Below are 16,723 nucleotides of genomic sequence, written 5' to 3' on the forward strand. Positions count from 1 at the left end.
AGTGAACACTGAGCTCCCAGCAAAGCATTGGTAGCTTGTTGAGCAGCCCTGAGAAAAGGCGTAACAAGAGCTTATGAACCCTTGGCCTACTACATTGCAAAAGCAAGACAAAGAAGAAGGCAGACACAATGTAAATTGCAGCATGACATTGGAATGCTTTAGATAGACCCATCTGGGGTCTTATTTCTTCCTACTTGGTCAGCAGGCTAGCCATACTATCTCTGAGATGTGCTTGGTGAATAGAAACAATTTAGTTTACTGGGCCACAGGTTCCTGACTGATGCTTCCCCCTGTTGCCATTCAGGGTCAATTCACCTTCCTGTGAATGTTTCCACAAGGGCCCTTCAACATGTTCACATGGGGGTGTGTGGAATCTCATAGATTTGGTAGTGAATGCAGCTCACATGTGTATGGGGGGGGGTATCTTTTACCACCACAGTGGGAAATTACCCTAAAAACATAATGCCAGGGGAGGAGGTGAGAAGCTGGAACTTCCCTGTGGACAGCAACTAATGAGAAGGGAACGCCCTGCCAGGCAGGCTACAGAAAGACTCAGGTCTTTTTATTCAGTTTCAATTACATGTGTTAATACAGGAACAGGCTGGTCAATTTCATGGCTTCACAATGAGTGATCAGTAAACCAACCCATTTAAAAACAAAATGGTTGCAGAAGGCAGAGTTCTGGTCACTCTTGCAGCCAAAAGAAGACAGAGAGATGGGTGAAGAGGTCAGGGACCTGACTGAAGGACGTGGTCCCACAGGAAACTAGCAGAAGCAATTGGAGCTACAAGATTGCTGGCATGGAGCACATCATTTCAGGTCACATCATTTCAGGTCACTTCTGATATGCCCATCAACATATCCTACATTGTCTACACACAGCATCTTGAAGTGGGGTATTGTAATGGTATGTGGGAATAACCTTGAGGGATAAGGGGAAGAGATGCGACCAAGGAAATGATCAGTTAAAAGAGGAAGGAGCCTGCAGCTGCTTAATAGTCAAAGAAACTTAGGAAGGATCCGCCCTAATTGATCTGGCTGTTAAAAGAAACAATGGGACATTTGTACTTTCAGACTTGCAACATTCTGTTAACATAGCCTTACAATAAATTAGAATTAGCTCATCTGCTCATGTTTACCTGGGAGGGCTGCCATGTATTAGGGAAAATATAATTTCCAAAGTATAGCACTCCAACTGTTCTTGGGCTGGCTGAGTTGTGGGAAGGCAGAGGCCTGCAGGTACATGCTCACGGACTTATTGATGGGTTGTTCTCACACCAGGGCAAGGAAGCTATGCGGATTTGCCCTTAGATACTCCACATCAATATTCTAGGGGTCAGCATAAGACACTGATTCTCAAAGTGAGGTCCTTTCAATGGATCCACAACATTAGATAAATATTTTACTGCTTCTGTTTTAATTTCTAATACAGTACATACTGATAAATGTAACCCACATAAATCAAAGCTCTTTGGGGTCCTCAATCATTTTTAAAAGTATGAAGGGGTCCTGAGACCAAAATGTTTGAGAAACACTGGTATACGGAATGCATGCAGTAGTGTCTGCAGGAATAAGTAAAAAATGTCAAATGATATTAACAGCAGCACAATTGAAGCTCTGCCCCTTTGTATGTACAGGTAGTCCTTGTTTAGCGACCACAATTGGGACCAGCAACTTGGTCATTATGTGAAGGGGTCACTAAGTGAAACCATGAATGTGTTTATGATCTTACTTCAGCTTTCCTTTGCTTTACAGACCTGCAAAGGTTGTAAATGAGAAGATTGGTCGCAAAGGTAGTCTTTCTCACTGTTGTAAGTGTGAATGGTCACTAAATGAGGAGTACCTATGTACACCACTGATGCTTGTACAACAGTGGTAGGATTTCAGTCATGCTGCCTTGACCATCATCTTGACTTTTTGACTCCTCCCATCAATGCAACTCCATACAAGCCAGATGCAGGAATGTTGCACAAAGCAGTAACAGTGTCTATATTCAGGCAATGCTTCATGCATCTGTAACATAATATTAAGTTGGTGTTTAAATATATAGTTAGCCTAAAAAAAAATTATACATACCCTTTGCTTAAATATTCTTCCTTTCACAGTACCTGAAGTTGGAGATTCCTCCTTGTTTGTACATAAGCAGAAGTACAGCAGTGCTATCTCCATGTATGATCTTCTTATTAATCTGCAAAAAATAAATTAAATTAAAAAGCAAGGAATCCAAACAACTTACGTTAGCATTTTGCAAACACTTATTTTATATTATGAAGTGAATAAGTTTTATTTATCCAGTCTTTTTAAATGTCTTATAGTCTGAACTTTTCAGTGTAAACTCTATGTTTTAATTATCATTTTCTTTTAACTGAAATACTAAACCAAAGAACACAGGAAAAAAAATCTGCTCACCCATAGTGCTGGTAACTCATCAGGCTTAAATTAATGGCATCCAGCAAGCTGTCAACAGCTAATTCTGATTTATTAAGACCTAATGAATCAAGTTGTCGTTCTATTCTTCCTAGAAATGACACATGTGAATTTATTTTAAGAGACTTGTTTTTCCTTATACAGTTAACAAAACAGATTACTGTTTTGTTTTAAATTATATTTTCTTAAGAACTTTTGAAAAAAGAAAAAGAAAAGACAAAGAGAAAAAATAAATAAAAATAAAGCATAAAGTGAGGAAATAGAATTTACAAGTATCATTGAATTAGGTCTAAATGTTCAATGTTTCATTTATTAGTCTTTAGTAACTAAACATACTGTTTTGAAAACTACAGATCATTGTTAAAATCCAAATAATATATGAATATCAACAGTAGGAATCAACACAATATAAATCATAAAATAAAATTAAGAATTACAGTAAATTCTATTGAGCAGCTGAAAATTTATTTTCATCTAACAGATTATTAAGACTTTATGTTAAGAGAAACTCAAACTTTGAATGTGGTACAAGTACACATATAGAATTATAATCCAAAAATGATTTCCAAGTTGAGTTAAATTCTATGTCACATTTACTTTTAACATACAAAGATTTTAGATATCAAGGCTTATTCCCATAACTTAATTAGCCATTCTTCTGCAGAAGGAACTGTATATACTTTCCAATAAGAAGCATAGAGTATACAAAACAGAATATTATAAATTAGGGAGCCAGGTTACCAACTCCCTCTAGGTCTCAGATGCAACATGAAAACACGAGCAGTCCTTCAGGAAAAAAAAAAGAGATGTATATTACCTTTTCGAAAAAGAAGTTCTGCTTCTAGATCTAAATCTTCTCTTATTGATGTTATACAGAGATTCAGTGCTGTTTCTGTGTATTGTAGAGCTTGTAGCCACTGTAACTCACTTTGTGGTTTGGATTTACATGATAATTCTAAAGTTAATGTATGTCCTAGAAATCAATTTACAGGAAACTATTTCATCAATTATTTCTAAAGCAAAATAAAAATCAAATATTGAATAAATGAAATATAGTCCCTTATCACAAGAAATGAATTGTTCCAGGCATATACATTGCAATGGAATTTAGAAGTAAATACTGTACATTTTATCTAAGCTACATACAGGTAGTCCTCGCTTAACAACCCTAATTGGGACCAGCAACTCTGCTACTAAGTGAAGCAGTCACTAAGTGGGAAATCACATGACTGCAACATTGGAAGAAGTCAGTTTTACACCTTCAGCTTTTGTTTGCCTCCTAACCACTCCCTCACCCTCTGGAATGCTTGAATGCCTGCTTACTGTCTTGTACACATCAAAAGCAATGTGATCATGTCAGCAGCCCAGGGCTGGGAGCCATGGGTGCACTATGCAAACAGTTACTCTCTTGAAATCTCTTCCTTTCCAATCTCTTTGACTGGGTGGGGGGAGGAAAAAAGCAAGCGATTTCTGTAAGCAATCTCTCCTTTGCCTGACCACCAACCCCAACCCCACAGACCAGAGAGATTGGAGAGGGATTTCAAGAGAGTGTAAGCTGTTTGCTCTTCTACACATCAAACGCAATGCAATTGGGCCAGCAGCAGGAAAGGGTGAGGCAAAGGAGAAATTGCCCACAGAAAGGACTACCTGTACAAAATAATGGAGAGCACACACAGAAGAAAAATGCTAGGCCAACGATCCTTAGCAATGTATTAATTCAATCAGTCCCAGTTTTTAAAATATTCCAGGCCTTATGAAGCCATTCTAATGACAAATACTTCATACTATGTATTAATCAGATACAGTAATGTAAAAATATATGTAATTTAAAAAAAACCTGTTAGAATCACAATTGACTCATTAACCTAACGTGTGAATTGGAATTACTGAAAGTCAATTTATCTTTGAAACAAATGCTTTTGCCAAGGATCCTCCATAGAAGAAGCAGATTAATCAATTACTTAAATTTTTAGTTTCTGCAACTCTGCCTTTTAGAAGAGATGTACTGCAGCTCAAAGCAAAACTTTTCATCTTACAAAACTGAAAGATTTATCTAGCTTCCCAGGATTTTGCTTCCAAGTTTGACTGAAGAATTAGGATTTCTGTCTCACAGGATGAAGATTATTTTAATATAAATACATTAAACATTATCCTGTTTTGTAGTTTATACCTGCCATAAATGGTCAAAAGTATGAAACATAAAATAGTTGTAGGCATGGTAAGAGATATATAGTCATCCTAATGTTTTGCTTTACAATGTCTCTGCATGTACTGATGTCAGCAAAAACATGAAATTAATGGAATTCCATATATCTTAAAGTATATTAAATGATCTTCAGAAATAACAAAAGCTTGTACTGTATTCAAAAGTGCTTACCAATTCTCATTTTGACTTTTGCCAATAGTATGGTGTGTGGCAGATATATGTTCACCATAGGTACTTTTAGAGTTGTTAAAGTAGGATCTTGTGCATGTTGTTCAAGTGGTTGCCCCAAAATAAATAGCTGTTGAAAATATCAAACTTTGTAATAAAAGATATGCATATTACCAAAATATCCTAAGGGACAAACCATTCAGCCCCATAATAACTCACAACAGCCCAATGGCATCAATTTACTGACTGGGGAAAAATAGACAAAGGAAAGGGAATGGTTGGAAAATAAGAAGACACATAGATATATCTCATTGTCTAAATAGACAATGGGCTTCCGGTGGGAATGGCAGACTGAATGGCTGCACCTTCTTGTTCAGCAGGTGAAACTGACAGTGCAGTGGATTTTCCAGGCTCAGGCAGGTCTTCCTGAAGCCCAAAAACATTCTCCAGATCAAGGAGAATTCCAGGAATCACCCCATCTGTCCTCTGAAAGGCCAATTGTAGCCAGAAGATTGCAAACTGAGCTCCACACTCACCTGATAGGATCAGCTGGGAGGCGCAGGATTTCACCATTTTCCGAGCAGCGCTGTAGCCTTAAAGGGACACTAAGTCCAGCCACCCCACTTCTTAACTACCATTTTCAGGGTTTTTTTTAATCATGTGTACCCCAAGAGAGGCTTTCTACAGCAAGGAGAAGCTGGTTCTCTTGGTGCCTGAAGTTATTTCTGGGATCACTTCTTAAATAATAATAAAAATTAAGTTTTGGAATTCATTTTCCTTCTAAAGGAAATTAAGATTGAGATTAAACAATTCCTTGTTAGTACTTTTGTGTTAAATTTGAAGATATCAATGTTTTTCCACACATTGAATTGGCTGATCAGCTTCCTGTTTACTTTCCCTTGAGAACTATCTGCTATCTCACTCTCACTTCATGTAAACAAGCTGTCAACTTTTGCTTTTCGCTGATTAAGCTTCTAAGGAAATTTACTCTGTGAGACATGGAGGATTTTAGACAGATCTTTTCCAATCTTCACCAGGATTTCAAGCAGATTTCCTCTGATTTTTATGTGCTTTTATGCAAGACATTCAGGACATTGTGAGCTCTAAAATGTGTCTTCAGGTTGGGGTGTGGTGGATGAAATTATTTAAAAGTGACCAACTTTTTCAAGACTGAGAGTGGAATTATTAGCAAGATGTTGGAAGAGAATTACACAAAGGACTTGGAGAAAACCAAGGGAAAGAAACCCACAAGCAGTTGATCTCCTGGTGGAATGCAGGAAAAGAATCTGGAATCTCTGAGGGCTGTGCGGGCGGGGCAGTTGGACTGGCTGATTTTTCTAAAAGGGAAGTTCTGAGCATGCTGTGGAGATATGGTTTATTTTGAAATGGGATAAGGGTTGAAAAATGTCTATCTGGTTTGCTTTAAGGATTTGACTGATGTTATTTGCCTTTAAAGATATGGATTTAATGAGTTGAATTGGTTTTTATGGGTTTATTAAAATTAAAGTTATTAAAATTGTTGTATTAGGGTTAAAGAATGTTGGTCAGGTTATTATCATTAAAACTGTTGTAGTACTAAGTATAATAGTAGACAACTTACGCTTTTTAATCTGATTCTTATTATAGTAGTCAGAAACATAGAATAGTGGTAGGAATGATTTAATTATATATTTTTATTTTTTGGATGGGAGAAAGAGGGTTAAAGTTTATCTGAAATTTTCTCTTTTTAGTTTAATATAAGGGGGAGGAGTAACTGTACTTAGTGATTTTTATTAAGTGTTATAATGGATTGATTTATAGAAATAATGTGGTGTTTTGGGTTTAATATAGAGCATGAGATTGATAGTTGAAATTGCTGTATATCCTTGCTGTTTAAAGTCAGAAGCCACATCTTTTTGTAAAATTGAAAAAAATTCTTTTTGTGTTTTTGCACTTTTTGTAGGTTTTTTCCTTTTTCGTAGTTTGTTTTCTTGTAGTTTTTACTTTTCTTCTTAAACTTAATAAAAATTTATTACAATAAATAAATAAATAAATAGACAGACAGAAAGACAGATAATGGTGCATACTTAAAGGCTTTACTAAAGTGTCCTCAAGAATAAAAGAACTTTCCCTAAAAAATTTCCAAAAAATCCAGGATTTAATGTATCTAGAACTGGTCTATATCTTCTGAGCCCAGTATCAATACAAATTAAAAAAAATATATATATAGATAAATGGAGGGAAAATATATCTCATAATTTTGAATATCCTCAAAATTCCCTAATAAGGATTCATGCTCAGTTGTACCAGAATGCTAACTAATTGTTGAGAGAGAAAAGAAAAGAAAATCCAGGGCTGTGGAATGAAGAAAACTCTGTGATATGGTATTTGATGAAGAAGCTCAGTTAATACTATTTTCAAACAAGAAAAACAAAGGTTTGTAATTAGTCTTTGTGTACTCAATTCATAGATTTCAATTATATTCCAAAAATTAATCCATTCATTGTAAATCAGTTTCAGTAAATAAGAAATGGCTACATTTCCTTCAAGTTGGACAACTGCATAATAGGCTGGCAAATCAAGAGCTGATGATAAGTAGAGGATTTGGATCAGGGGAAGCAGGATCAAATCCACAAACCTGACAGTAACTTGTTCAGCCCTTCTATCATCTATCTATTCATATATACACACACTTGCACTTACTGAATACAAATGTGATAAAGGGAACACTATTTTTTTCTAAGAGTTTGAAAGGCAATTCATTTCAGAGCATGGTCTAGTGCTGAAGATGCAAAAGACCAAAACAGTAAAAGGTTCCTGCCACACAATCCATCTCATTTGCACCCATCCCTTGCATACTTGACACAATTTCAAAAACAAAATTTGATGTGATTTTATTCCTGAGCCCAGTTTTAAAAGTCAAGCTATACAGAACATTAATTTCATTTTTGCATTTAACATGCATTTTTAAACTTAAAATTGCATTAGCTGAGGATAAGGCTGATAAATTAATGGAGTAAGAACAGACATAGAGAAGAATTTAAGCCTTTCCAATGATGCTATGGTCAGTGCTATTCACCATATTTAGGAAGTGCACTCTGAAAAAAGTATATTAGCATACAAATATTAGGGTATACTTACCTGTTTAATTAATAGTGCATGTGCCTGAATTAATACATTCAGCTGGTCAGTTTTGGATGATTCTGAATCACCTTCTGTTTCTGTTGTCATTATGTCAGCTAGCAGAAGCATACTTTGTACTAATATTAAATTAGCTGGTGGAGAAATCAGTGTCTTTTCTTCAAGCAACTTGATTATGTTCTGTGTGAACAGGATATATATATATATATATATATATAGAGAGAGAGAGAGAGAGAGAGAGAGAGAGAGATTTACACCTTCAGCTCTCAAATTCTATTATCAAAGACCCGTTTTCTAAATTTATCCTGTTTTCTATCACTACCTCCCCTGCCAAGCATTAGTCCTGTTTTATAGATGAGTACACAGAATTCTATACTACAGCATCTGTAGAGTATACCATTGAACCTCTTAAGACTATGCAGAGTTTTGAACAGTGACTCTTCTCACAATTAGATTCACTTAACAGAATGGTTGGAAAGCACTTACTACACAAATCTAACATCACTAAGTTATAATCTTCTTTCATGCGGTACTCACTCCATGCAAAAATTATGTGAATACCTGCCATGTTCACCGTTTCAATGTTCTGTTAACATCGTAACGTTTCACATGTCAAACCTTTAATCCTTGTATTACATGCTTGAACGCTTCCTGGTATTTTCCATTATTGCTGTGCTCTTTATTTTGCCACTTTGGAATGTATGTTTGGGTTTGCAACTCTGTTCAAGGTTACTTTCCCAGGCACATGTAACGGTTGCTAGCACCTGGGAGGGGGTGGTTGCTAACGAGCGCTCGGGGTGGGACTGGGTTGGAAGCAAGGCTTTTAAGTTTGTATTTGGCGCGCTTTTGCTCATTCTCAGCTTTCTCTGTATTTGCATACTATTCCTTTAATAAATCAGTTATCTTTAAGCCCGGGCTTGTGAGACTGAGTATTTGGGATTAGGCAACCATTACAATACCACATGCCTGAGAATTTTATTTTTTATTTATTTATAAATTTATTCACCGCCCATCTCTCCCCAACAGGGGGACTCTGGGCGGCTTACAATAGAACAAAATTAAAATATAAAACCATTACAATTAAAAATACAATAAAAATATAAATATAATAAAATCTGCATGGCGAAGAGATCTTAATCAGACCTTCAGTGTGGTAGGTCCCTCTGGATCAATTCATGGCGCTAGCCATCCCCAGGTATAATTATTTGCCCTCCCATTCCAAGCCTGCCTACAAAACCAGGTCTTTAATCTTTTGCGGAAGTCCAGGAGTGAGGGGGCTTGTCTCACCTCTGGGGGAAGGATGTTCCAAAGGGCGGGAGCTACAGCAGAGAAGGCACGCTTCTGAAACCCCACTAGATGGAATTCTTTTATAGATGGGGCCCGTAACATGCCCTCCCTGCATTCTCCTTATGAAATACTGAAACCTTTAAGCAGTGATATGTAAATCATTAATCTTAGGTTACTTTACAGTAGAATACAAATTAAATTATGAATAGCATCAAAATTCACTGTTTCATAAGAACGATACTGGAAAAAAATTGATAATTCACTTTTGTGTTCAGACCTGTAACCAAAGCTTAATATCAGCCACTGGTTGTCTTTCTTGAAGGCCAAGTATAACAGCTTGCATAGTAATTTCAGCAAGAGACTCAACATCATTGAATGCTTTAGCTTCCATTTGTACTTCATCAATCAGACGAGAACACTCTATTAATTCATTTTCTTGAAGAAAAATATAATAATACAATGCCATCAATAATAATGATACAAAATATCAGTTTATAACTTTTTATTATTGTAATTGATACTAAAGATATAGCAGTTCCAACATAATTTTTTAATGTTATTTTATCAGAAATATTAACAAAAGTAGCACCGTATCCAATAAATTTACATTGCTTTCATTATCTCAATATAGTACAAGTAGTCCTCGCTTAACTATGGTAATTGGAAGTGGAATGTCCATCACTAAGCGATGCAGTCCTAAAGCACAACATCACAGGACTATGCCACTTAGCGACAGCAGTGCCAGCAGTCCCCGGTTACCATCATTAAGTGAATCATTGCAGGTCATTAAACGAGGATCCCATGTGATTGCGACTTCCAACTTCCTGCTGGATTCCCCATTAACTTTGCTTGTGGGAAGCTGACAGGGAAGGTCACAAATCGTGGGACACTATAAAGGTAAGAAATCTGGGCTGGTTGCCAAGCACCCAGATCACAATCATGTGACCATGGGGGCACTGCAATGGCTGGAACTTCAAGGAACAGTCATTAAGTACCACTCGTTCAGCGCCGTTGTTAAGTTTGAACGGGTCACTGAATGAGTGGTTGTTAACTGAAGACCTCCTGTAGAGATTTACAATGTTACCTGAATGCTCAAGAGGACTCAATGTCTAATTATGATAATTCACATTTGTTTATAGTGCTAGCAAGATGCAATGAGAATCAGCTTCTACAAAAAAGAAATATTTCTGGACAAGGCAGTAATCATGGCAAAACATGCATAAATATATAAATATATCTGAAAGAGTAACACAGATAGTTTTGAGATTTAAATATTTGTTTATGTATTTATCTGACTTTACATGCTACTAACTACTGATTACCTTTCATTGCTTCAATGCCTCGTGCCTGTGCTATAATTGCAGTCACTAATGCCAAATGACACTTTAGCCATACGTATATATTTAAATGTTCCCGCGCTGTTACATTGTGAATTAGATTGGGATCCTCAGTATAAATCCCTTCAACATTTCCCTAACCAAAAAGGAAAAATGAACTAGGTTTAATGTTCAATAATGCATTTTTAACATACAGAAGGCACATAATACAGACACAATTACTTATTAAAATGTTCTGTTTGATGTAAAATATGCAGATTACAGTATGCCATACTCTGTAATACTTCTGAATTAAACTGAAATCCATAAAATAACATAACAGAATAATTTAAAAACTATTTTGTAATATATACTATAACATTGATGTCCATAATGCTTTCAGCACTATCTTCCCTCATCAACTTAAAAGATCAATACTGAAATATACCTTATCTGTTTTCTCTGCATCTGGTTGAGAATTAGATGTATCTATGAAAACATCCGCATCTTGAAGAAGTTTTATTGCAGAAAAAGCCAGTGCAGCACTGTTAACAAAAAAGCACAATAAAGCATGTATATTTTTTATTTATTCTATATCGTTTATGCAATAATTCTACTTACCAATTTCCACTCATTTATTTGTGAGCTTTGATTTATTTGTGCAAAAAGAGGTGGGCCTCTGACAATGGGAGCATCTTCCAAAGGATCACTCTCACATCTTAATGGTCAGACAGGTTTTTAACAGGAAAAGCAGTCCTTTAGATCAGTGTTTCTCAACCTCAGCAACTTTAAGGTGCATGGACTTAAAGTCCACGCACCTTAAGTTGCTGAGGCTGAGCAACACTATTTTAGATATTCAGGCTTTAAGTTGTATAGAACTTAAAGTTCAATACACACTTCTTGAATTATGCCTAGTAAGCAACTGGCAACCAGTGCAAATCTCTCTATGCAAACATCATGTCATCCCTGCATCTTGCATTGGCTAAACAGCCACCTTCCATATTTACACCAATGGCAATGTCTAGACAGTTTTCAAGGACAGCCTTACATATAGCTCATTGCAACAATCAACGTATGAATAACTGTTGCCATTCCAAACAGCTCAGGAAGAATCATAGCTGGAGCACCAGCCATAATAGTACGAATGTGCTTCTTGCCACAGCCACCAGCTGTGAGTTCAGTGACAAGTAGGATCAACCAGCACTCCCAAGCTGAGGACCTGCTTTCAGAGGACTACAGCACCACCAAAACAGGCTGATATTTAATCCTCTTTTCCTACTGATCAATGCCACCTTGTTCATATTTAATTTCAGCTTCTTCTTCCTCATCCGCCTCAGTTTTGACATTTAACTATATGCAAAGGCTCTGATTGCTTCCTTAGAGGTGGATGCATATCTGTTACTTAAATTATAACATTACCAATAAACAGATGCCTTTCTAATTTTTCAAAGTTTAAAAATGAAGTGAAAAAGAAAAAAGTATCAGTTAAGATCATCACTCCTGAAGCACTGTTTTCAGCAACTTTTAATTTTTATTCCTAGTGTAAAAACTGGATTTATTCAAAATAGCTGAAAAAGTTTTTTTATTCACCTGAAAGCTGTCTGGAGCTTCTGTTGAGCAATAGCTGCAAGCTGAAGTTTAGCTTCAATGACAATCTCCAGTTCTGTAGCTGAACACTTATATATCAGTTCACCATACTTATTTTGTATGGTTTCCAGAATTAAATTAATCCTTTCTTCAGCTTCTGTCAATAAAATTCCCTAAAATAATTGAAACTATTATCACTGCTCAATTAATAAAAATGAAGGATTTTTTAAAGAAACACAACTATTTAAATATGAGCAAACAACACCATTAAGAAACAGGGTACCTTCATCTTATGTGAATTAAACAGATTTAAACATTACAGAATGAAAGTTTTTGCATTTAAATTCCTGGCATTATATTTGTGAATGTTATTGAGGCATTCAATGTTATTCATATTCACAAATATATTTAGTTTTACAACTGGTTCTTCAAATACACACACACACACACACAAACATAAACAAATGATTCTATGCAATTTCAATCATGCAGCTGTAAGCAACTAACAGAGAAATATATATTACAATAATTAAAAATGCTCAAAATAAATTTATTTTTCAAAATAAAAAATAAATGTAAGAAGAAAGCCAAAAAAGTTGTGTATTTAGATAGATATGTTAGTATGTTTTCTACTACAGATTAAGGTTACTATGGTAACTAATCATTTTGGCCAGGTGAAGAGGTTGAATTTAATTGTCCCCTTTTCATGTGTTAATGGTTGCATTGCCTAAGGGAGAAGAACTTGCCTGGACTTGTTTTAGTTTCAGTTTCCCTTCTGTGTAGGCTTGCAGAGAATATGCAGCTGAGAGAAATCTCTCCTCTCAGCAAACAGCCTTTAAATATGTTTGCTTTCTGTAAATAAAATTATTTTTATAGAAATGCCTGCTGTGTGACTTTTCTGATCTCTCCTGGGCCAAAGGCTTTCTAGCATTCTGCAACAGGTTATGGGCCCAGCAAGAGATGCACTGGGGGAATGTTTTCACCTTCCCCCCCCCACAGCTCCTGGGTACCTCTGGAAACGCATTTTCAAATCTGACTTTTCTTTTGCCTTCTTACTCACCCGTACTATGTTTGGTTCAGCTCTGTTCAATTTTTAAGTTACCCTGCTTACAGATAAGACAGAGTGTCTCGAAAGCCTTTGTATATTTTTCTCCAACATTCCATTAGGTTGGAAAAAATAAAAAGACTAGGTTGGTTTAACATGGTTTATTCTTGATAAAACCTTGCTGGCTCCTGCCAAGCAGAGTATTCTTCTTTAAATGCTCAAAATCGATGGTTCAATAATCGTATCCAAAGTTTTACCTTGTATTAACACCAGGTTGATCTAACTGTAGTTACCCAGGCCTTTTGACCTCTTTGAAGATACAACAAACCTCCATAGTGACTCCTTTTCCATTTCCTATACATGTCCCTTTTAATTATTAGCTCAGTTGAAAGCTCCTTATGGTTTCCTAAAATCTCTTGCCCCTATTTTTTAATCACTGGAATTGTGTGCAACTGTATTTCTAGCCTCTTACTTTTCAGGAGTTCCCAACCTTCCTATGCTCCCTTTGACACTAGAATTTCCATTCATGGGATCTTATCTAGCATTTCTCTAAGCTTGTTGAAATTTCTTCTGAAATCTAATGTGCATGTACAATGATGTTTCAATTTCTCTATCTGAATTAGTTTGAATCCCAAGATGACATGGCCACTTCCTCCCAGAGTTATCATTGTTTTAGTTCTTCAGCCTTGTCTTCTCTATCTATTAGTATCAAATCTCAGAGGGCCAATCCTCCTTCAGTCTTCTAGAAAATGAACCAATGAGAGGAATTTTGGGACCTTGCAGTCTTGCCAAGTTGGTTTTCCAATAGAAGTTAAGGTAGTTGAAAGCTCCCACTATTACTATGTCTTCCCTCCCTGAAAGGTCAATAATCTAGTTCAGGAGGATATTTATTCCAACCTTCAGCCTAGTTTGGCAGCGTGTATCATACCTCACAACAATATATTTGCTGTTTCCTATTCCTTGTATTCATACCCATCTACTCTTCATAGAACCTTGTGCTCAAATTCCTGGATCTCAGTATATGTATGTACTTTCTTGTACTAAGATCCTTTAGTTTATATAATATAAACTGCTTTCTGAAAATATGAAAAAAATATTTTATTAATGTTGACTACAGATCACGGTTTTTCAACCTGGTTTCCATGGAACCCTAGGTTTCCACAAGAAGTCACCAGAGGTTCCCTGGGACATCACAATTTACTTTAAAAAATATTTCAAATTAGGCAACTTCACATTAAAGAGGTAAGTTTCATTCTTTATTTTTAGTTTAAGAACACTGTTAATGCATATATACAGGCCTACACATGAAATGAATATAATAATCTTGTAACTTCTGGCCTATATTTGAGCCTGAATGTGCAGGGGTTCCCTGAGGCCTGAAAAATATTTCAAGGGTTCCTCCAGGGTCAAAAAGTTGAGAAAGGCTCAATTAAAAATGTAGATGTTCATTTTTAAAAATATAATTACCTTTAGAATAGCAGGATTTAACATGTCTTTGTTCTTTTCAAGTTCTACAATCATGACAGACTCTCGTTTTCCACTTGTTAATGTTGAAGGTATTATAAAACCTTTGTAAAAATAAGTTTCATGATCAATTCCAATGGAAGCACCCAAAGCAATGTATCTCTTAAAACAGCAAAAAGGCCCTTACAAATGAATTATTCTTATTGAATTATTCCCACGCTGCTCTAGAGTATATTCACTATTCTCATATATCATGTCAAGGATTCAACATATGAGGTGCGCAAGGGTGTAAAGGGGTGCGTGAGAGGCATGGCATGGGTTGGGGAGGGTGCATAAGGGTGCAAAGCGGTATGCGAGAGGTGTGGTGTGGGTTAGGTGTGATGGGGTGCATGAGGGTGTGGCATGGGTCGAGGAGGGTGTGTAGGAGGTAAGCAAGGGTGCATGGGGTGCGAGGGAGGTGTGGCAAAGGTCAGAGAAGGTGCACAGGGATGTATAAGTGGCCAGCATGGTGCGAGCACAGAGGAGCTGGGGAGCGTGCACAGGTGGGAGAGGGGAAAGTTGCAAATGGCAATCATGTGATCACGGGCCGCTGCAACCAGTCATAAATGTAAACCAGTTGCCAAGCACCCAGATCACAATGATGTGACTGTGGGGGTGTTGGGACGGCCAGAACTCCAAGGACCAGCCATAGCCACCATTTGTTCAGCACCACTGTAACTTTAAATGGTTGCTGAATGATCACAGGTCAAGGACTACCTGTATATGATAATCATTGCCACACAGTACTCCCTACTTCATGTATGAATCAGAATAGCTGACTGGGAGATTTGATTGGAGAACTCTCCAGAAATAATTTAGATTCAAAAACAAAAATAAGACTTGCTGCACAAACACCTTTAATGAGCCAGAAATATACAAAGAGGGCAGAGTGTTATTTCTTCTGCCTCCTATCTTAAACTAAAATAAGCAGCATTCTACAATGGAATAGGACATGGGATAATAATTCAAGTTCAGGTTTAATTATATCATTCAAAATTTCTGAATCTTAAGATAAAGGCCACATTCAAGCAAAGTTAATCACATGTTGCTCCCTTTAATTTGAATAGAAAAATGTAAGCATAACATTTAGGTGATTTTTATTCTGAAGGATATCTACTCTCTAACAAGATATCTTTGAGCAACAAATAGTGGGAATATTATGTTAAGCAAGCACAGCCATTTTGAAAATATTTTAAGCTTCATATACCATACAGAATTAAAATTCTGTATGGTACTAAAACTTAGTTTGTCTTATTGTCACCAGTACCTTTTATGAATGCATCAGTATTTCTTCCTGCCTTTCTTAATACTTCTGAGTCAGTAGAATATGTTGTCTTCATTACGTTTTCAGGAACACAATATAATCTTGCAGATAGGCTAATAATAAAATGCATTTTAGCTAACATAAAGTTATCCATGATTCTTGGTTCACAAGCTACAGTCCATGCTGAATGTATAGGTCTGTTTAATACATCTTCTAATACCTTGTAAATTAAAAAAATACACATTTTAAGTTACATATTTTTCTTTTAAAGAATATGCAAATAATATTTAATTTTTAAGTAAAAGAAAATTACATTTCTTTGCAGCCAAATTAAAACCCAGCAATGTGATGGAATGTGAGGGCAACCTTGGAGAACAGAGGGAAGAGATGCTGCCTAGAGAACAATCAGATAAAGGGAAAGGGAGGCCGAGAGAGGGTAACGGTCTAAAGAAGAAACTTAGTAAAGACCTGCCCCGACAACGCAAGTGGTAAATAGGGAGGGCAGGAGATTTGTACTTTCAGACTTGCAAGATTCTGTTAATGTAGCCTTACAATAAAGTAGAATTAGTTCTTTTAGTCGTGTTTTCTGCCTGGTTTATCTGGAAGGACTGACAAGCAGACATATGGAATGAAATGTTTTGATGCAATTTCCACCTTCCTTACATGACATCTTCTTCCTCCATTTAAAATATGACCTTATATGAAACTAAATCAAACTCATTTGTGTGGAAACCCAAAGAGTCAGGAATGTAACCACTGCTATTAGAACTGACTTAAACTAATGTTCAGTGTATGAATTA

At 36.3% G+C, this 16,723-nt stretch overlaps 1 protein-coding gene across 1 annotated transcript in view; it reads right to left on the minus strand.

The window, feature by feature from the left end:
* Positions 1-16,723, minus strand: part of CFAP54 (cilia and flagella associated protein 54) — a 165,989-nt gene that overhangs the window by 25,987 nt on the left and 123,279 nt on the right. The window contains exons 50-60 of the mRNA XM_063309328.1: positions 15,927-16,143; positions 14,624-14,724; positions 12,115-12,284; positions 10,973-11,069; positions 10,531-10,681; positions 9,486-9,643; positions 7,922-8,101; positions 4,805-4,931; positions 3,245-3,400; positions 2,410-2,518; positions 2,077-2,188 (exon numbers count right to left, since the gene is read on the minus strand). Of these exons, the coding sequence (XP_063165398.1) occupies positions 2,077-2,188; positions 2,410-2,518; positions 3,245-3,400; positions 4,805-4,931; positions 7,922-8,101; positions 9,486-9,643; positions 10,531-10,681; positions 10,973-11,069; positions 12,115-12,284; positions 14,624-14,724; positions 15,927-16,143 (1,578 nt within the window). The remainder of the gene's footprint in view (positions 1-2,076; positions 2,189-2,409; positions 2,519-3,244; positions 3,401-4,804; positions 4,932-7,921; positions 8,102-9,485; positions 9,644-10,530; positions 10,682-10,972; positions 11,070-12,114; positions 12,285-14,623; positions 14,725-15,926; positions 16,144-16,723) is intronic.

The sequence above is a fragment of the Candoia aspera genome, chromosome 7 (assembly GCF_035149785.1).
Source record: "Candoia aspera isolate rCanAsp1 chromosome 7, rCanAsp1.hap2, whole genome shotgun sequence".
Lineage (NCBI taxonomy): Eukaryota > Metazoa > Chordata > Lepidosauria > Squamata > Boidae > Candoia > Candoia aspera.